At 33.3% G+C, this 21,001-nt stretch overlaps 1 protein-coding gene across 2 annotated transcripts in view; it reads left to right on the top strand.

Annotated features, from left to right (window-relative positions):
• Window positions 1–21,001, top strand: part of USP43 (ubiquitin specific peptidase 43) — a 110,073-nt gene that overhangs the window by 30,075 nt on the left and 58,997 nt on the right. For both annotated transcript variants that reach the window (XM_074311932.1, XM_074311933.1), the window contains exons 3-6: window positions 1,231–1,331; window positions 5,213–5,305; window positions 9,787–9,922; window positions 15,792–15,936. In XM_074311932.1, coding sequence (XP_074168033.1) covers window positions 1,231–1,331; window positions 5,213–5,305; window positions 9,787–9,922; window positions 15,792–15,936 — 475 coding nt within the window. The remainder of the gene's footprint in view (window positions 1–1,230; window positions 1,332–5,212; window positions 5,306–9,786; window positions 9,923–15,791; window positions 15,937–21,001) is intronic.

Raw genomic sequence — 21,001 nt, 5'->3', positions numbered from 1 at the left:
AAACAGAGGGATTAGAAATGCTATGTAGTGGTTCACATTCATTTCCCAGAGTTCTTTCGCTGAGTGTAGCTGGTTCTATTTATTATTGAATGAATGGAACTGATTTGGTTCATCTTATTGATGAAGAGAGCCATGTTCATCAGAATTGATCATCATATAGTATTGTTGTTGAAATATATAATGATCTTCTGGTTCTGCTCGTTTCACTCAGCATCAGTTCATGTAAGTCTCTCCAAGCCTCTCTGTATTCATCCTCCTGGTCATTCCTTACAGAACAATAATATTCCATAACATTCATATACCACAATTTATTCAGCCATTCTCCAATTGATGGGTTTCCATTCAATTTTCAGTTTCTAGCCACTACAAAAAGGACTGCCACAAACATTTTTGCACATACAGGTCCCCATAAGGGAAATCTATTCTAAAGAACTATGTAATGCATAAACTATCTGGTGGTAGACCTTCCAAAGCACATAAAAGACCTCTATAGATCCGATTTGCAAAAGGTCTCCTAAAAGACATCCTTAATTCAATCTAAATTAATGAAAGAATAGTCAGTCATCAAGTCTAGACCTTGTCAATATAATAAAAATAATAATAATAGCCAAAGTTAATTTATACTGTTATATATATATATATATATATATATATATATACAAAGTTAATGCTGTATCAATTAAATTATTAAGCACATGTTTTATAGGACTTGACAGAATTATAACAAAATTTATTTAGAGAAACAAGATATCTTAATATGAATAGGCAAGGTGAAAAGAAGGGATGAAAAGGGGAATAACACTTATAGACCTCAAGTTATATTACAAAGCTTCCCTTTCTAACTATATTTCTTATTAGTCATTTTTACACTAACTAAACTAGGCCTACAGTTGGCTGAACTCTACATTCCATCTCTTCTCTCTCTATGCATTCACAGTCTCTCCCCTTTCCAGTTCTAAAATTCTGTATCTTTTCTCTGATGAATTTTTGACATAAATACAGAGAAATTGAATGTTGGATTTGATTCCAAATTGTGAATTGGTTCAGCCAAAATAGTGGTAGACAAAGGGGCATGGGAGTCTGGACAAAAGGGCATGGGAGTCTGGAGTGGTAGTCAGAGAAGCATTGAAATAATTGACCTTGAAATAAAGAGTGAGTCTGGTATAGTTATGGCTTTACTGGTTAATTGAAAGTATTTATCTAATCTTCATTTGCTTCTATTTTTCACAGTCCCATCCTTGGCCCAGCAAAAATTTGGTGCGAACTCTATCATCAGATTGGCCTTCTCAGAGACAAAGTTTTGTTCAAAATCACTTTCAAGCCCAGTATAGGTAAGAAAATTTCTTCCCTCAGTTGGCTGTGTAAACATACTTAGCAATAAAAATTCTCAAATATCCAGATTTATACCTTGACTGATATTTTGAAAATAAGAGTTCCACGAAGTTTAGGGGAAGCAGTCCTATTTGGGAAAGTTCTGGGTTTCTTTCTCTAGTTTAAGAAGTTGATTGAACATTTAAATAAATTTTTCTGTTTTTCTAGAACTATGGAAGATTCAAGAGATATGTTTTAATTCCTACCTTTAAAAAAATAACATGCTTTAAGATTTGCAAAATACTTTATAAAGGTTAACTCATTTAAATCTTCACAACCCCAGGTGATAATGTTATACACACTTTACTGATAAGGAAACTGAAGCTGAAAGAGAGTAAAGGAATTGCCTAACGTCACAAAGCTACTATGTATCTGAAGTTAGATTTGTGAAGTCTGAATATTAAAGGTGGGGCTTCATTTTGGTTTGTTTTGATTAGGTTGAAAATTTTGTTTTTTGCTTGTATCTTTTTTTTCATTTGTTTTTCTTTATTTTTTCCTTTCAAGTTCCAAGCCATCTTCTTCTCTTCTTCCTTCCCTTCTTCATCCTGCTTTAGAGATTTTGACACAGATTTATAAATATATGTAAAACTATACTTATATGTGCTTCCATTTATCAGTTCTTTTCTCTAAAGGTGTATAATAGGCCCTTTATTGTACTAAAAAAAAACTTTGCTGTCAGTTATTTTTTGAGCAATATTACTATAACTCTAACGTTCTTAGTGAATATAAAGAATTTAGAGAAGTTTGAAAAGACATATATGAATTAAGGCAAAGTGAATTAAGCAAAATCAAAGGTAAAATTTGATTTATTTGATGGTAGATAGTTTCCCACCATCCAAGATCATCAAATGAAGGTTGATTGACTTCCTGAGCTGTTGTACTAAGCATTCCTGTTTGGATATTCAGTACAGCAGGTGACCCTGGAGATTCATTTTAATTCTGGAAGTTGTGTGATTCTGCAACTAGACAAAAGCAATTTACCGTCTAAAAGCCAACTGAACACTAGTGTTCAAGACTATCCCCCTTAGTTTGTAATCATAAGTCTACTCTATTGAATTGTAATCTCTTCTTCCTCCTCTCCAAAAGACTGTAAACTCTTGAGGACAGGGATTGTACTGTTCTACTTTTTCATAGTAAATTACCAAATTTTTTTTAGTTGAACTGTCTTAACTCAGTTACAAGCACTTTTTAAAAATCTTGAGCATTTTATTGCTTTTGCTGTTGTAAATAAAGTAATAATTTCAAGTGCTTCATAATTACATGTTGAAGAAGACTGGGTTCTGTATTAAAAAAAAATATTCCAAGACATTAGGGGAAATGTAATAAAATAGACATAATCAACTTTTTTGGTCCTGAGTGCTCATAGTGCAGCTAAACAGTATTTGTGTGTACCAAGGCACGGGTAGTAGAAAAGTATAAAAGAGAAAGATGGAAAGAAATGTAAAAGAAAAAAAAGGAGATTTTTACAAAGTAGTTTTAATGGGAAGCTGGAGAATAATACTGCCAGTATGTTATACCTATCAGTTAAATAGCTCACAGTGGATTGTCTATACACTTAGTAAAGTCAAAAGTATAAAGAATAGTCTGAGGCATGTGGTAATGTAAAGGAGCAAATTATTTCCCTGAAAAATTAAGAAGAAAACAAAAATATTTTTTGGGGGTATTTTCTATGCTAAAACAAGAGACTTTAAAATTAGAGAAGTAGTTTATCTAAGGCATGAGTACATGACAGTATTTATTTCTGCTCTACAGTTGAATCAGTTGATGAGCAGCAGCAGTTCTAGAGAGATCATTAAAGCTTCATTAATAATGGCTGAATAAACCACCTCCATTTGTATGTATTTTGTTAGCAAAACTTTTTTTTTTTTTAATCATTAATAGCAACTTAAAATATTGAAAGATACAAATCAGATGAATGATAGGAAGTGACTTAGTATTCATCATTTTATAATCAGGATAGGATGTATAAGTATAATGACAAAGAAGAAATGAATATTATTATACATTTGTTACCTTAAACCTAGAGATGTCAAGAAGATGTGTGACTTTGGAATTTTTTTTCATTGAAATTTAGACTGAAGAAAATCATTTTTGGATTCTTCATATAATTGATAGCTTCTTTTTAAACATACAGTTATGATGGAATTATAAGCCTTTATTAACTTTTTTAGTATGATGAATCTGAGGATCAGAGATTTAGAGTTAGAAGAAACCTTAGAGGTTATTGAGTCTAATAGCTTCATTTTATAGATAAGGAAACTGAGCCAAAAGGGAGGTTAAAAGATTTACCCAGGGTCATATAACTCAGATACTTATCTGCAACAGAATTTTAAATCAGATCTTCCTAACTTCAAGTTCAGTATCCTATCCATTACAGTTTGATAGAGAGTGTCTTAATAAAATAGGCCTAGAAATTGTACAACACTGACTTTTTTCCTACTTTACTCTCCATATAGCTTGGGGTAAAATTGGAACCATTTTTTTTGCTGGATGATTTCTGTCATAGTATACGGATATGGAACACAGTATCTTAAGAGTTGAAGTTCTCTGATGCTTGTTTATGTGAACTATTGTAAACTCATATCCATAGATCTGGGACTCTATATGCATAAATACTTCATTTTTGTATGCTTAAAAAAATTTTAGAATAAGAAATATAGAACATTTCATGATATCTCCTTGAATAGATTAACAGGAATAAAACTTTGGTCAGTAGATAATAAGCTGTACTTCATTGTGTATTGTGAGGAAAACATGAGGGGAGGACAAAGATGAGTGGAAAAGGGAGTGTGATGTGGTAGAAAAGGTGCTAACTATTGAATCAGAAAACAGTTTCAAATCTTAGGGTTTATTTTTATTCATTTATTTTTTGAGATTATATGACTTGGTGAATAATTTTCTTTCTCTGAACATCAGCTTATTTAATTGTAGAATGACTCATTAGACTAGATAATTTCTAGGGTCCCTTCCATCTCTACCACTGTGTTATTAAGAAGGAACCACAGAGATAAACCAGTAAAATAATAACCTCTTCCTTATGTGTGTACAATCTGTGCCTGAAGCCTGTTAAATCACGCTTACCCACGCAGTGAAATCATTTTCAGATTACATTTTTTTTTTTTCCCACTGGGACACAACTAGAAACAGGGCAGTGATATTAATCAAAATTAAATGGTAAAGCTTATATTATTTTAAAATTGAGTATTTCAAGGGCAAGGGAAACAGTGCATATTACTTTGAAAACAATGGAGTTCTGGTTCAAATCCCATTTGATCATATCCGTCTGACTTTAGCCAAGTCTCATTACCTTCTTGTCTTTCAGTTTTCTCATCTCTAAAACAAGAAATTAGGATTTAATATGGCCTGTGAAGTCTAATGAGACCTCTAGATCTATAATCCCATTATTCTGATACATTAAAATCTTTCTGGCCAGTCTAATGAAAGCTGTATTGTTAGAGATAGAAGGACCATTTTAGGGGGCAGCTAGGTAGTGGATAGATCACCAGCCCTGAAGTCAGGAGCATCTGAATTCAAATCTGGTCTCAGACACTTAACACATCCTAGCTGTATGACCCTGGGCAAGTCATTTAACCCCAATTGTCTCAGCCAGAAAAGAAAGAAAGAAAGAAGGACCATTTTACCACCTGATTTCTCAGTTTTATCTGCTGGTTAGCAATCAATAAAACAGTATTTAATTTTATTTTCAAGGTATGAGCAGTGTGTCAATTTGCAACTATAATTTATAAATTGCACAAGGAATTTGTAAAAAAGCTCTTTTACCATAAAAATACATTAACAAATGGTCTTAAATTTAATCTTTTTTTTTTTTTTTTTGTTATAGGTCTTCGTTGACTTGTCCTCACTGCCAAAAACAGAGCAATACCTTTGATCCCTTCCTTTGTGTGTCACTGCCCATTCCATCATGTCAGACCAGGTATGTATACTTTAGATTCTAGCCAGTGAATCAATTTTAAACCTAACCCTTCATGGGAAGTCTTTTGGTCTTATGTCTTTTTCTCCATTCTTTTTCTTTTCATCTCAGTTCAGGTGTTGCCTCCTTTATAATTTTCCTTGTTGGAAGTGCTTTGCCCCTTAAAATATCCTTAGAACACATTGTTTTAGTGGTCTGTTCAGGAACATTGGCATTTTGCTGACTACTCGTCTATTGATTGTCACAGCTTTTCATTTGAAAGAAATCCTCATCTCTACTGAAATGTAGGCTTTGAAATTCTTTCAATTAACAATGATCAGTATTATGAAGATCTACAGTATCTTCTAGAAATAATGCCCTCAAAAAGATATCACATTTTTCATAGGGGATTGGACAATTAAAGTAAGAAATCAAAACATTATTGAGTTGACAGGTAAGGTCTTTGGAGTACAAAAAGTAACAAGGCAGACACTAATAGAGCTTTGTTAAGATAGCAGATAATCATAGTAGACAGCAGATAATCTTTTTTCAGTACCCTAAAAGGTAATTGCACATGTGATCATTACTTGTTAATGTTTATTAACATGGACAATATAGAAATGGTCAGTATAGAAATCAGACTGATCATATACTTTGTAGACAAAGATGAAGCTTTATACAGTTAGTTAAAACAAGACCTGGAGCTGACTGGCTCAGATCATCAGCGTCTTATTGCAAAATTCATATTTAAATTAAAATAGGGGAAACCAACAGACCACATGGATATTATCTAAATAACATCCCTTATGAAGTAGAAATGATGAGAGATTAGAGCTAGTAGATAGAGAATTAGAAAAATTATGGATGGAGATTTGCAATATTGTACAAGAGGGAGCAGCAATAAGAATAACAAAAATTAAAAAAAAAATAACACCAAGAAAGCAAAATGGCTATCTAATTAGGTTTTACAAATAGTTAAGGAAAGAAGAGACGTGAAAGGGAAAGATAAACTCAATGAATGCAGAATTCCAAAGAATATCAGAGCAAAATATGGTTCTTAACTGAGCTATGCAAAGAAATAGAAGAAAACAATAGAATGGGAAAAATAAGAAATCTCTTAAAGAAAATTAGAAATATCAAGGGAATGTTTCATGCAAAAATGGGAATGATAAAAGAGATTAAGAAGAGGTGGCAAAATTATATAGAAGAACTATACAAAAATAATCATCACTAATAACTATGAAGGTATGGTTCCTGGTCTTGAGCCAGACATCCTGGAGAATGAAGTCAATTGGATCATAGGAAGCATTGCAAACAATAAAACTATAATGGAGATGATGAAATTCCAGCTCAGCTATTTAAAATGCTGAAAAATGATGTTTTTGAAGTGCTGCATTCAGTATGCTAGCAAATTTGGAAAATTTAACAGTGGCCATGGAATAGGAAAAGATCAGTTATCCCCTAATAAGTGCCAAAGAGTGTTCAAATTTCTAAACAGTTGTACTTATTTCCCATACCAGCAAAGTTAAAGGCTTAAGATTCTGTAGACTAGACTTCAGCAATATGCAAAGTGAGAATTACCAAAAGAGCAGGCTTATTCTTGAAGAGGCAGAGAAACTAGAAACCAAATTGCCAACATTCACTGTATTGTGGAGAAAGCAAGGGAGCTCCAGCAAATATCTCCTGCTTCATTAACTATATTAAGCCTTTGTATTAATTGCAACAAAATGTGGCAAGAACTCAAATAGATGAGAGTACCAAGTCATCTTACTTGTCTTCTGAGGAATCTATATGCAGGTCAGCTAGCAATAATTAGAACCAAATATGGGCCAATTGATTGGAAAAGATTGAAGGCAAGTCTCTGTCAAAGATCATATTTCTCTAAACCTGTATAAAATCCTATCCCAAAGCTGTTTCTTCATGTAGGTATTTTTAGAAGCATGTATTAAGTTATTTTTCTGCTTATATTAGGTATCAAAATGTTCACCATAATTTCTTTTTTTTCTTTTCTTTTTTCTTTTTTTTTTTTTTTTCATATTCCTCCCCCCCCCCCCAGGCTGGGGTTAAGTGACTTGCCCAGGGTCACACAGCTAGGAAGTGTTAAGTGTCTGAGAACTATAATTTCAAAGTGAATACAATTTTTTTCCCTTTGAACAAAAACATTTTTCCATCATTAACAGCTTTTTATAAAAAAAGACCTAAAGGCCAGTATAATTTACGAACTTTCCTTATACCACATTAGGGTATTGTATTTTTTAAAGTGCATTAACAAATTGAAGGTCATCTTGAAAAGGGTAAAAGGAGATAAAGGATATGTATTATGGCTAAAATTAATAAAAAGAATTATGAGTATTTCACCTGGAGGAGAAAATAAAAAAGAACATTATGTGCATGGTGTATGGGTTAAAAAACCTCTAGGAGCAAGGAATGTAGTTCAAGGCATGTGGGAGGACCTGAGGGATGAGAGGTACCAAGGCTCAGGCGAGTTCTACATGGAGGTGGGGCATAACCCCAAGAGGCGGTATCTGATCCCAAGTGCCACATCTCCCTCCTTAGTGCTCTCAAAGCCTAACACGCCTGCCTCCTTGTTCTCGGGCCAGTCCCCTTATGCCAGGTTCCTAGAGGACCTCCCCTTCCCCGGATCCTCAGGGGGGTATAAATATATGCTATCTAAGAATAAAGTTCTTTTTTGCTTCACCCCTACCTCTTGGTGGTCTGTCTCTGTGGGATCTGGGTTGGTGCACAAAGATGGGTAAGTTTGGCCTAAACATGCCACCAACAGGTGGGCAGTTAAAGTAGCCCGAAGGGGGATGCTATAGATGGTAAATTAAATTTTTTTAAAGCATTTATTAAACAACTGAATTGCAGTTTTTGTACCTTTCAGTTTTTCTTATAATACAATATTACATTTATATAAAATGATTTATTCAGCTAATTGATGGATACCTACTTTGTTTCTAGTTCTTTGTCACAATAAAAAGTTATGAATGTTTTCATAATGCATTTTTATATGTGTATAGTTGTAGTTGTCTTTGATCTCTTTAGAGATACAGGCTTTAGATGCAGAGGTTTGTATGGTAAAGATTTTGTATGGAAGCCATCAGATCAAGCCTATCACTTTATTGCTGAGGAAATGGAGAAACAGGAGTTCAGTTTGCTTAATTTGTAAATACCCCAGGTTTTTCTATGTGAATCAGTTTGCTGTTGATGGTGTGAAATTTGAGCTACTGTGAAGCCATAAGGAAGATATTTATATGTGTTTCAATATTCATTTTTTAGAAGTTTTTCTCCAAAGAAACATTTTGAAATTTAGGTTTTATCTAAAATTTGCCCAATTTTTCCTATTAAGAATGATATCATCTAGCAAGTTTTTCTAATAAAGGTCTCATTTCTAAAATATCTCATTTATAAGAACAAGAACTATTTCTCAATTGATATAAAAGGTTGAATAGTATAAAAATGCAATTTTTCAAGGGAAAAAGTCCACGTAATATATAACTATATGAAGAAAAATTCTCCAAATTTCTAAAAGTACAGATTAAACCAAATCAAAGTGAAAAAATGAAAATGACAGGTTTTGGAAAGAATTCAGGAAAACATACACGTAGTCCTTTTGGTGGAAATATGAATTTGCCTGACTTTTCTGGAAAACAATTTAAGTTCCTACCCTCCGAACCCAGATTACTAAACAGAGCATACATGACCTATACACAAAGAAATTGAAGAAAGAAGAGAATGTCCTATGTGTACAAAAATATAGCAGTTCTTTTTGTGGTGGCAAAAAATGGAAACTAAAAGTTCCTATAACTTAAGTACATCAGGGCAGAGAAATATAAAGGAAAGCTATTGTACTAGAAGAAATGAAGAAAAATAAGTTTTAGAGATTCAGGTCTTACCTGAACTGATACAGGGAGAAGTTGAGCAGAACCATACTATAATATCAACATTACAAAAACAATTTTGAAAGCCCTTAAATTCTGATTCTGAAATAATTATTCAGAATCCCAGAATAGTACGTTGTCCATCTTATGACACACAGATGGTGGACTGATATGAAGAATGAGAAGTAAGTTTTTGCTTATAGTCAATATTGGTGGGAATTTAGTTTTACTTGACTATGATTCAATGATGCAATATTATACAATGATTCTTTCCTGTCTTTAATTCTTTCTTTCTTGCTTTCTCTTTATTTTTTTTCCCACTATGTCTCTTACTCTTCTCATTTTTTTCTTTCTTTTAGTGAAGGGGACAGGGAGAGTTGTGAGGGAGAAAAAACTTGGTAATTGAAAGAAATGAACATTTTAATTTTGTTATTTTAAAATTTATGTTCCTGGTATTCATACCAGGAGACCTACCATAATGAGTCCTTGTAAAATTGGGAGTCACAAGTGTGCTTAAAATATCAAAGCAGACATTAACCTCTTAAATGCTGAGCTAGATAATTCATGACACAAAATTTCCATTCATTTTGGTCTTTCTAGAAATACATTCTTTCTGTTTTTCAGATCCTTAAATGTCACATTGGTCTTCCAGTCCAAGAGTCAGAAGTTCTTGCGGATTGGTTTGGCAGTGCCACTTTTCAGCACAGTGGCAACCCTGAGAAAGATGGTAGCAGAAGAAAGCAAAATCAAAGCTAATGAGGTTTGGTGGAATTAAATTTAATAGATGCCAATCTCTTCAGATAATGGAAAGATGATTGACTTAACAGTCTAGATTGATTAAGCTAAATAATGGTAGCTATTTCACTCATAAATTGCTATTTCATTGCAGATTCATTACTAGAATTACATGCAGTTTTTGTGTCTGGACTTAGTAATTTGACTAGAAGGGATCAACTTTCATCTTTTTTAAAATTATAATGGATTTAATTTTTTCTTATGACTCATTACACAGTGTTATTGTATGATTTATATTTGGAGGAAGAATTTTTTAATGATATCCCTCATTATCAGCAAACATTTTTTGTATACAAATAAACATCCACTATCACTGCAAATATTTTGTGATCATTATCTGCAACAAAGCAGATTAGGATTTAACTTCCATTCTATTGGTATGAAACTTGTCGAACTAGGAAATTCAACTCATAACTTTCAGATCATACTAGATCATATTTTTACTTTTTTAAAAATTAATTTTATAATTATAATTTTTTGACAGTACATTCCCTTGTATTCATTTTTCCAAAATTTTCCCTCCCTCCTTCTACTCCCTCCCTTAGATGACATATTAAATGTGTTACAATATAATCTAGATACAGTATCCAAATTTCTTATTGCACAGTAAGAATTGGATTCCGAAGGTATAAGTAACCTGGGTAGAAAGACAGTGCAAACAATTTATATTCAATTCCCAGTATTCCTTCTCTGGGTGTAGCTGATTCTGTCCTATCATTGATCAATTGGAAGTGAATTAGATCTTCTCTATGTTGAAGATATCCACTTCCATCAGAATACATCCTCATACAGTATCATTGTTGAAGTGTATAATGATCTCCTGGTTCTGCTCATTTCACTCAGCATCAGTTGACATAAGTCTCTCCAAGCCTCCTGTATTTCTCCTTTTGGTCATTTCTTACAGAACAATAATATTCCATAACATTCATATACCATAATTTACCCAACCATTCTCCAATTGATGGACATCCATTCATTTTCCAGCTTCTAGCCACCACATAAAGGGCTGCACAAACATTTTGGCACATACAGGTCCTATTCCCTTCTTTAGTATTTCTTTGGAATATAAGCCCAGTAGTAGCACTGGTGGATCAAAGGGTATGCACATTTTGATAACTTTTTGGGCATAATTCCAGATTGCTCTCCAGAATAGTTGGATTCTTTCACATCTCCACCAACAGTGCATCAGTGTCCCAGTTTTCCCACATCCCCTCCATCATTCATCATTATTTGTTCCTGTCATCTTAGCCAATCTGACAGGTGTGTAGTGGTATCTCAGAGTTGTTTTAATTTGCATTTCTCTGATCAATAGTGATTTGGAACACTCTTTCATATGAGTGGAAATAGTTTCAATATCATCATCTGAAAATTGTCTGTTCATATCCTTTGACCATTTATCAATTGGAGAATGGTTTGATTTCTTATAAATTAGAGTCAATTCTCTATATATTTTGGAAATGAGGCCTTTATCAGAACCTTTAACTGTAAAAATATTTTCCCAATTTGTTACTTAGAAGGGATCAACTTTCATCTTAAGAAATGTATGACATCAAATGCTTTTGTGACTGGAATTTTATTGAGTACCCTTTTTTACCATAGAAATCATATATAGCTTTTATGTTAATGAAAGGTTAACAAAATAGTGGGTAATAGAGGCTTTCGGGTTTAACAACTAAAATTAAAAAAAAATTTTTTTTGAGAAACTACTTTGGATCAAAAAAGAACACTGAGCTTTGTAGTCATTAGAATTGGGCTGGAGTTCTATTTCTGCCACTTACTGGCAATATGACCTTGACTAAACCATTTGGTTTTCTGAGCCTTGGCATCCACATTATTAAAATGAGGACAATAATATTTGTGTTATTATTTTTTTTTATACGATGGTTGTGAGGAAAATACCTTATAAACTGTAATATGGGAGCTATCCGGTTATACTACTGACTTTTTGAAAATTTAAACTTATTGCTTCTCCTTTTTGACCCTTTCCCTCCTCTTTATGATATAAGAAGAATAGCAGATGTCTCTTTTCTAGCTTATGATAAGATTTAAAAATACTATATATTTCTTAGAAGTAAGGCATAGTAAAATAGCAGAATTAAATAGAATTTTTTAGGTAGGCAAGCAGGAAACATGTATTTATTAAGTGCTTGTGGTGTGCTTGGCACTCTGCTAAATGCCAGAGCTGCAAATGGAAGAAAAGAGAGTCGTTGCCCTCCACAAATAAGATTACATTCTTTTTTTGTTTGTTTGTTTTTTGTTAAAGCTTTTAATTTCCAAAAACATATGCATGGGTAATTTTTCAATACTGACCTTTGCAAAACCTTTTGTTCCAAATTATCCACTCCTTCCCCCCACTCCCTACCCTAGCTGGCAGGTAGTTCAATACATGTTAAATATGTTAAAATATGTTAAATCCAATATATGTATAACATATTTATAAAATTATCTTGCTGTATTAGAAAAGTCAGATCAAGAAGGAAGGAAAAAAAACACAAAAAGAAAATAAAATGTAAGCAAACAACAACAGAAAGAGTGAGAATGCTATGTTGTGATCCACACTCAGTTCTCTCTCTGGTTTTAAATGGCTCTCTTCATCACTGAACAAGTAGCACTGGTTTGAATCATCTCATTGTTGAAAAGAGCAACATCCAACAAGATTACATTCTAATGGAAAAAGAATACACATAAGAGAGGTCTGAAAATGGGGAGAAAGGAAAGTATCTAATTGGGAGCGTAGCAACAAACTTCAGAGTCAGAAACACTGGTGGAATGGAAGGAGTTCTGTCCAGCCTGGTTCTGTCTCCAAAATGAAGGCCTCAGGAGGAGTTAGCATTGGACGATGAGGCTAGTATGTGGGAAGAGATGATACAAGGTGAGAAGTCTGCTAAGTCTGGATTGCCAGATCTAGAGAGGAAAGCCTTAATGTTTAGATCTGTCCAAAAATAGAATAACCTTTCTAAGGGGAGGAATTATGTTGCCCCTCTATACAAGTCTTCAGATGGATTGGGCATCTTTCTCTTGGGTAGGAATTGGACAACATGACTTCCAAGTTTCCTTCCAACTCAAAATCTGATTCAAAACATTCCAAGTGCAAAGGATTGCACCAATGATAGCATTTGACATTGTCAGCTATTAACTCCTGAATACTCCCTCTTCCCTAGTATTTTTAGGGAAATTACTCAAAGTATGTTATGTTGTGAATTTAAGAGTAGAAATGCTATCATTTTTTTTTTCTATTTGAATTTGCATTAGTAAGTTTATTACATAGTATGATCTGTTTCTAAGCCATTTCATACTTAGTTCTTTTGCTTTTGAAATTCAAAATGTGGAATGACTTTTTGTGAAAGAATTGAATGCTTCAGGTAACTGAAGCCTTTGCATATAATTTAATGATGGAGCTACTTTGGATTTCCCTCTGAAAACACTCATTCAAAGAATGTTTTTATTAGTGGTTGGAAATATTAACATTATTATTTTTATATTAGCTATTGAATTTTTCAGGATTTAGGTTCTGTAGGATATAATGGGATCATAATTTTCTTTAACTCTCCTTTTCAGTTTGATTCTGAAATAGCTTTCATGCTGTATTCCAGAGGTTAGCTCAACATTTCTAGTAATAGAATTTAAATTGCATTTTTGGCAAAGTATTTTCTTGTATTTGCACTGTAAATCCAGGATAAAAATAACTCACCAGAAGTGATTATTCTGCTTTCAGTTCTATCACCTTATATAATTATAGAAACACCGAGTTGGAAGGGATCTCAGAAGTCCAATCCAAACTTGAACAAGAATCCCTTCTCTATCACACCCAACAAGTATTTCGATAACTTTTCTTTGGACCTCTGAAATAAAATGAGGGGATTGAACTAGTTGATCTTTTAAGGTTTCTCCTAACTTTGAAACCATGATTTCTCTGGATAACTTATGCCATTTTGGCATAGCTCTAATTAGGAATCTTTTCTTCAAATCAAGTCTTATTTTGGTAGTTGGCAATTACCATCTATTATTCTGAACTCTGCCTTCTGAAACCAAGCAAAAGTAATCAAATCCCTCATTCCCATGACAACTCCTCAGATACTTAAATCATGGTTAGCATGTTGTTTCTACTGTTATTCATGTTAAATATTTTCAAAAAACATGAACTCAAAGCTCTTTACCACCCTAAAAAGCTGTTTACACCTGGATATTCTATGACTTATCAGTGTTCTTCCTAAAATATGGTATCTAGTCAGTTAACTAGCATTTGTAAAGGACTTACTATGTAAGTCTGGGCTAATATGCTAAATGCTGAGAATTCAGATATAAGCAGAAAAAAGATAGTCCTTGTCTAACATAACTTGCGAACACTCTAATGAGGAAAAACAACACACTGAAGGAAAAGGAAAAGTGAGGGGCAGAAAAAGTCCAGAGTATAACCTGAAAAGGAATGAGATATGTGGACTCTACTTCAGTGGAGGTTCTGAGAGTGGAATGTACTTCTACTGTGTGAATTTCAGGACTAGAAAGAACTTCCAGGATGAAGAGATTTCTGGAGCTGGGATTAAAAAGGGCATTTAGTCAATAGACATTTGTTAAATGTGTTAGTACTTTGTTTTAAGTGTTGGAGATAAAAAGAAAGGCAAAAATACTACCTATCCAAAACAAAAGTTTTTTGAAATTGGTCCATTTTCTGAACACCTTATTTAATTACTTCCTTTTGTCCTAGGAGTTTATTCTAACTTTATAATATTGTATTAATGTATTTGGTTTTACTTATTATATTGATCTTTGTGTAAGTGTTCTCCATTATATTTCCTACTTTGGTTTTGAGATTCCCAGACTTCCTTAACTTAAGTGTATTATTTTAATATGCAGTACCATCTTTGCCTTTTTCTTATATTGCTCCTGCTTCTTTTGAATAAAGTATATTCTTCAAATCAATTAACATGTATTTATTAAATATCTGCTAAATGTGTTAGGTCCTGATTCTCTGCATATAACTAGATCAATGCCTTCTTGATTGATCATATGTAGTGATGATAGGCATTTATGCACATAACTTAGCAAAAATCTTCCTGTAACAACTGTAATTAGATGACCCACCAAAAGTGATAAAGTGGATAATGTTCAGACTAGAGAAATAGTAGCTTAGAATCTTAATATCTGAGAGTCAGAAGAAGTTACACACTTTAGTCCCTTATTTTCCAAAATATTATCTCCTTGAGGTTCACAAGAGTTACCCAAAGAGACAAGCTTACTAAGTGATAGAACAGAACTCATATTATTTGACCTCTAATGTAGTATTGCTTTTTTAGTAAAAATGCTCTTCATCCCAGCATGAAACCAAGATTCAGATCCAAATTTTCTCTGCCCTAAATTGTTTTTATCTTATTATTCCCGTTCTGAATCAGAGAGACTGTATCAAATGAGTCATATCCAGGTTAGAATGAATACAGAATAGTTGAAATAGTTTTTAAAAAAATTAGTTTTGTTTTTTTTTAACTATGTCTTTTCTAGGTATTTATGCTATTTAGTCTAAAAAGAAGTGAATTTTAGATTGATATTTTATATAGTGCTGTTTTTAAATAACTATTACATATTTGGATCTTTTTTTCCTACATATTTCTGTGATGATCATCTCAGAACTGGAGGCAGCCTTTCTATGAAAAAGGAAAAGTAAAAATCTTTACTTAGTTACTCAGTGAGAGACTCAGAAGAGAATGAGTACTTCTGTTATACCTCCTGATTTTGAAAGAAGAGAATTACTGGACTTAGGTCTTCTGTTGTCATTTCTTACTTTATTTGCTGTTGGTTACAGCTTTAAAAATGAGATGAAACAACTTTCTCCATTCCAGGTGGTTTTGGTGGAGTTGTCCTCCAATGGCTTCCAGCGTTCTTTCTTTGATGAAGAAGACTTGAATACCATATCAGAAGAAGATAATGTGTATGCTTTCCAAGCATCCTGGTCACCTATTTGGGGAGTCCCTGCCACATTTTCAGGTACTATGTAGCATCCCATTTAGATTTTGAGTTGGATGTTGAAGTAGTATGTTTCATAGGACATAAATGTTTTCATATTTGTACTTTGGACTGTCAGATTATCCTGATCTTTTTTTTTTTTTTTTTTTTTTTTTGAGAAGTTTAATAAATTTTTTCTAACATTCTAAGATTCAAATAGATTTTCAATAAATGTTAAGTAGAAGGTTGTTTTTTTTTTTAATTTTTATTTTACAAAGTATAAATATGTGCTCTTAATGTTCTTGGGCTGATAGAAAAAAATTACTGGTTTTTCTCTCTTCACCCAGATATGTTTCTTGCTCTATATCAGTTCTTTGGATGTTGTTTGTTCTTGATAGTGGTGATCCTTTATTTTCCAAAAGGACCAATGACCATCAGTCATTAACTTGCAAACATTGTTTTAACTTGCAAGTTGGAGTGAGGAAAAGTCCTGCAAAGCATCAGCCCCACTCTGTCCTGCAGAATCCAGGTTCTTTAGTTCTCTCATTTTCATCATACTTCAGTCCTAATACCAAGCTTCTTCACCTCAAATCCTATTGCAGGATTCCTGTCCTGCTTCACTTAATTCTTTCTTTCTTTCTTTTTTTTTTTTTTAAACTGAGGCAATTGGGGTTAAGTGACTTGCCTATGGTCATATAGCTAGGAAATGTTAAATGTCTGAGATCAAATTTGGACTCAGGTCCTCCTGATTTCAGGGCTGGTGCTCTATACACAGTGCCACCTAACTGCCCCTGATTCACTTAATTCTTAAAAAACCTTCTTAGCCATAACTCAGACTTCAATAATCCCTGAGCACCAGGCATTCTGCTGCCAGGAACCTATCTGGGACTACAGCCTCCATTAATGGGCCTGATTGGGAACTGAGTGCACACTCGCATATTTTCTGTGTAACCCCTACCTTTGTGAGATGAAGAAAAGATATAGTACTACTTGTGAATTAAATGAGACCTCTATGGACTTTATGAAGAGGTATTTATTGACCTTTACCTTTTATTCCTTTGTGTCTTGAGAGAGAAAAGGGACCCTGGGCAGCTTTATTGAACTGATAATTCCCCTATTCCTATGACCAGCATCTTTTCTTCCCCTTATTTCTGTGATTCAGAAAAAGGTTTTGCCCTGCTATCACTATCTACTTGCTGATTCATATCAACCTCAACTCTTATGCCCTTCCCTCTTTTTTTTTGCCCCTCTGTTTGTTCAATTTTATTTTTAAGAAATTCCCCTCTGAGAGGATGTGGGGAAAAAAATGTCTACTGTTGGACATTCTGGGGGAGAATTTAGGCCAGGATTGCATTGTTCACAGTAATAATATTGTAATGATGATCATCAGTGAAAGACTTAGCCGGTCTGATTAAAACAATGGCAAAATTTTAAAGAATCTATTGTGAAAAATACTATCCACCTCCAGAGAGAGAACTTATGAATTTTTAGTATAGATTGAAGTGTAATTTTTTTTCTTTATTTATTTTTCTTCCTTTTTATTTTATTTTATTTTTTGCAACACGGATAATATGAAAATGTTTTGTATGACTTCACATATGTAATTGATATCTTATTGCTTACCTTTTCTTTTTCTTTTTTTTTTTTTTTTTGCCGAGGCAATTGGGGTTAAGAGACTTGCCCAAGGACACACATCTAGGAAGTGTTAAATGTTTGAGGCCAAATTGAACTCAAGTCCCCCTAACTTCAGAGCTGGTGCTCTATCTACTGCACCACCTAACTGCCCCTTGCTTATCTTTTCAATGGGTGGGAGAGGAGTAAGAGAGAGGGAAAGTTGGAATTCAAAATTTAAAAATGTTAAAATAATTAATAATTAGGAAATTAATTATAAATAAGAATTAAATTAAATTATTAATTTATTAGGAAAAACAAACTCACTCCCCTTTGACGTAAACTTTCCTTTTTCACATTATCTTAATGTTTTCAGAAACATTTCTTTGTCCAGAAGACACTGCATTCCTCACCACCCTCTCCCATAGAAATTGCAGTTCTCTCATGACCTCTCTCATGACCTTCTCTCATTCTCTCATGAAATAGGTATAGTCCTTGATTCTCTTCACCATTATTTCCCTTTGTTGTCATAACTTAGCATCTTCTCCTTTGAGAGTTACTCCATTTATATCCCCTACTATAAATCCTTATTGTAATAATTTAAGGATCTCTAAGTCCCTCTTCCTCCATATTCAAGAAAAATTTAGTTCCTGTCAGTGATCTGTCTTTACCTCAGTCACTCACAGGAGTGAACATGCCTTAGATCTCACAATGTCATTCGTAATTGTGCTGCTTACATGATCCTAATGTTATACTTTTATCATAATTTCCCATCCTCCCATTTTCTTTGTCTCATATTTTCTAAATTTATTTTCTGTCTTTGTCACAACATTTAATCCTTATACATTTCCCTCCTTTTTTTCTGCTTTAACATCATTTTCTTCCTTGTCACTCCATATATTATATACATTTTGGTTGGCCATCTCTCAATGATGCTGTGAAATTGATTTATGGGAGAGGAGCTAAGATTGAAAAATGGCAGAAGCAGAAAAACAGACTACTCCTTTTCCCCCCAAACAAATCCTGATGGGGAAATCTAGAAAAAGTCATATTAAGTCATTTGTCCAGCCCAGTTTGGCAAACTGTGACAAAGAGGTCTGAAGACAATGGAGACAGAGTCTGGCCCTGAGCATATTTTCTGCATAAGACTTTAGTAGTTAAGGAGTGGTTATGTACCAGGTACTAGGAAATTCCAGAGTCATACCAAGGAATTACATTCAGAATATGCCATTAAGTGCCAACTGGCAGTTTTGGTACTCACTATCCAGTTCCAGGTCAAAGATTGAGACTGGACCCAGAATGGGTGTTGGTTCAGGATGTTATGATAATGGAACAAATTCAGAAGCAAGCAATAGTGGTATGACTCAGACTCACAAACACAGCCAGTTCTCAGTTCAAGTTGTTAACTAAGTCTGAACTTTGCAAAACAGAAATTCCAGACAAAAGAAAAGCCTACAATTCTGTCACATTGAAACAGCAGTTTCCCCAAATGATAAGGCATAAATTTGGTAGCAGTCTTGCTCTTATACAGACCTAAAAACAAATCAAGAACTTGCTGGACTGAGACCAGCGACAAGTAATTAGACTTTGCCCTGAATTAGACCCCTTTGGAAGCAATAAAAGCTTAAAAGGTCCCAAGCCTGCACTTGAGATACTAGAATAATACTACACTGAGTACTCCAATAAAGCAATAGAAAGTCCAGTCCAGAATTCTCTAAAAGTGTGGTACAACCTACCCCTTAAATCAAATCCAAAGTTAGGAAATAGGTTGCAAGAATGGACAAGCAAAAACAGAACCACTTAATAATGCATTATTATGGTACTCAAGGCATAAGTGTATAAGAATAGAATGAATCTAAAACATCTACAGTGTCTCAGAGAAGTAAACAGTATGGGCATAAATTCAACTAGGATTCCTGGAAGTAAAGACGTGAGAGTTACCAAAATTTTTTAAAAAATGTTTTTAATAAATGAAATGAGAAGGCTTGATGAAAAAGAAATGAGAACTAGAAAAGGGAATTAACAACTTGAGCCAAAAGATACAATACATTGCTTTAGCAATAAAATCCCTGAAAATTAAAATGGACCAAATAGAAGCTAGTGACTTCATGAGACAATGAGAAATATTAAAGTCAACAGACTAAAAAAGTGGAAGAAAATGTAAAGTATCTCATAGCAAAACAAAACAAAACAAAACAAAACAAACAAACAAAAAAAACTTGATCGGTAAATGAAAAAAAAAAATTAAAGAATCACAGGACTATCTAAATACCATGACTAAAAAAAGAAAAAAAAAATCTTTTTCAAGAAATCTAAAAGGAAAGTCCAAAATGAAAGCTCCTAGGAACATCATAGCCAAATCTAGAGCTTCTAGTTCAAAGAAAAAGTATTGCAGGTAGCCATTTACAAGGAACCAGGTAGGATCATACACAATTTCACAGCTACTATATTGTAGTGTGTATATATATTCCACATTGAAATGAACTCTTACAGAAGACTATATATTCTGGGCTTTATAGTCTAGAATAATTTACCTAACAAAAATATATAATTCTACAAGGGAAAAAAGCTCAGAGGTTAAAACGAAATTTGAGGTTCAGAGGTTAAAACGAAATTTGAGGTTCAAACCCAGGAGTGAAGAAAAGCATAAAAATGTAAATATGAATGAACAACAGTAAAGGACTAAAGCATTAATTACTTATACAAATTTCAAATGTGGGGAGATGATATATATGTCTCTTAATCCTCTTACCAAGATTCACAGAGAAAACCTAATTAGACAAGGCCCGGAGTGTTCCATTATGTCTTGATTATAATAAGACAAGAATAGAAAAAGAAGAGAAGAGAATAGAAAGGATAGGAGAGGAACTGAAAAGAAAATTAGTAAAAATTATTTTACATAGTCAGGATGTTCAGATAGACATTTATACAAACCAAGAAAAGGTAGAAGGTGGGGAGATTGACACTTGAATCTCACTTTCATCTAAGGTGATCAAAAGTATGAAGGGTTCATATAAGAAAATAGGAAGGAAAGGAGAGAAAAGGAGACTATTTAGAAAGCAGGTAGATTAAGGAAAGAATTAGTCTCAAACAAAACAAATTCTAAGGATGTATAGAAATATTTATAACTCTTTAAGGTGGCAAAATTGGGGTTAATTATTTCAGTGTGATGGACTTTTGAACTCTCACTGGCATAATCACCAACCAGGATTCCAGAAAACTAATAATTTACATCTGACAAAGAAAGGGATTCAGAATACAGAACGAGACAAATATTTTTGGGCATGGTGAATATAGAAATTTGTTTTGATTTATTATACATGATTTTGATGGATTTGGTTTTTCTCTTGTTCTTAAGAAGGAGAGGGGAATGTTAAAAGACAGATTTTCTCTGATTAAAGGAAATAGTGTTTTTTTTTTTTTAAATAAAATCCTCTGATAAATTCATTTTTCTTTGTTGATAAGATACTGCCTTTGCAGGGTAAAAACAGCAACA

Source organism: Sminthopsis crassicaudata, chromosome 4 (assembly GCF_048593235.1).
Source record: "Sminthopsis crassicaudata isolate SCR6 chromosome 4, ASM4859323v1, whole genome shotgun sequence".
Taxonomy (NCBI): domain Eukaryota; kingdom Metazoa; phylum Chordata; class Mammalia; order Dasyuromorphia; family Dasyuridae; genus Sminthopsis; species Sminthopsis crassicaudata.
This window is presented reverse-complemented; position numbering and strand designations above follow the sequence as displayed.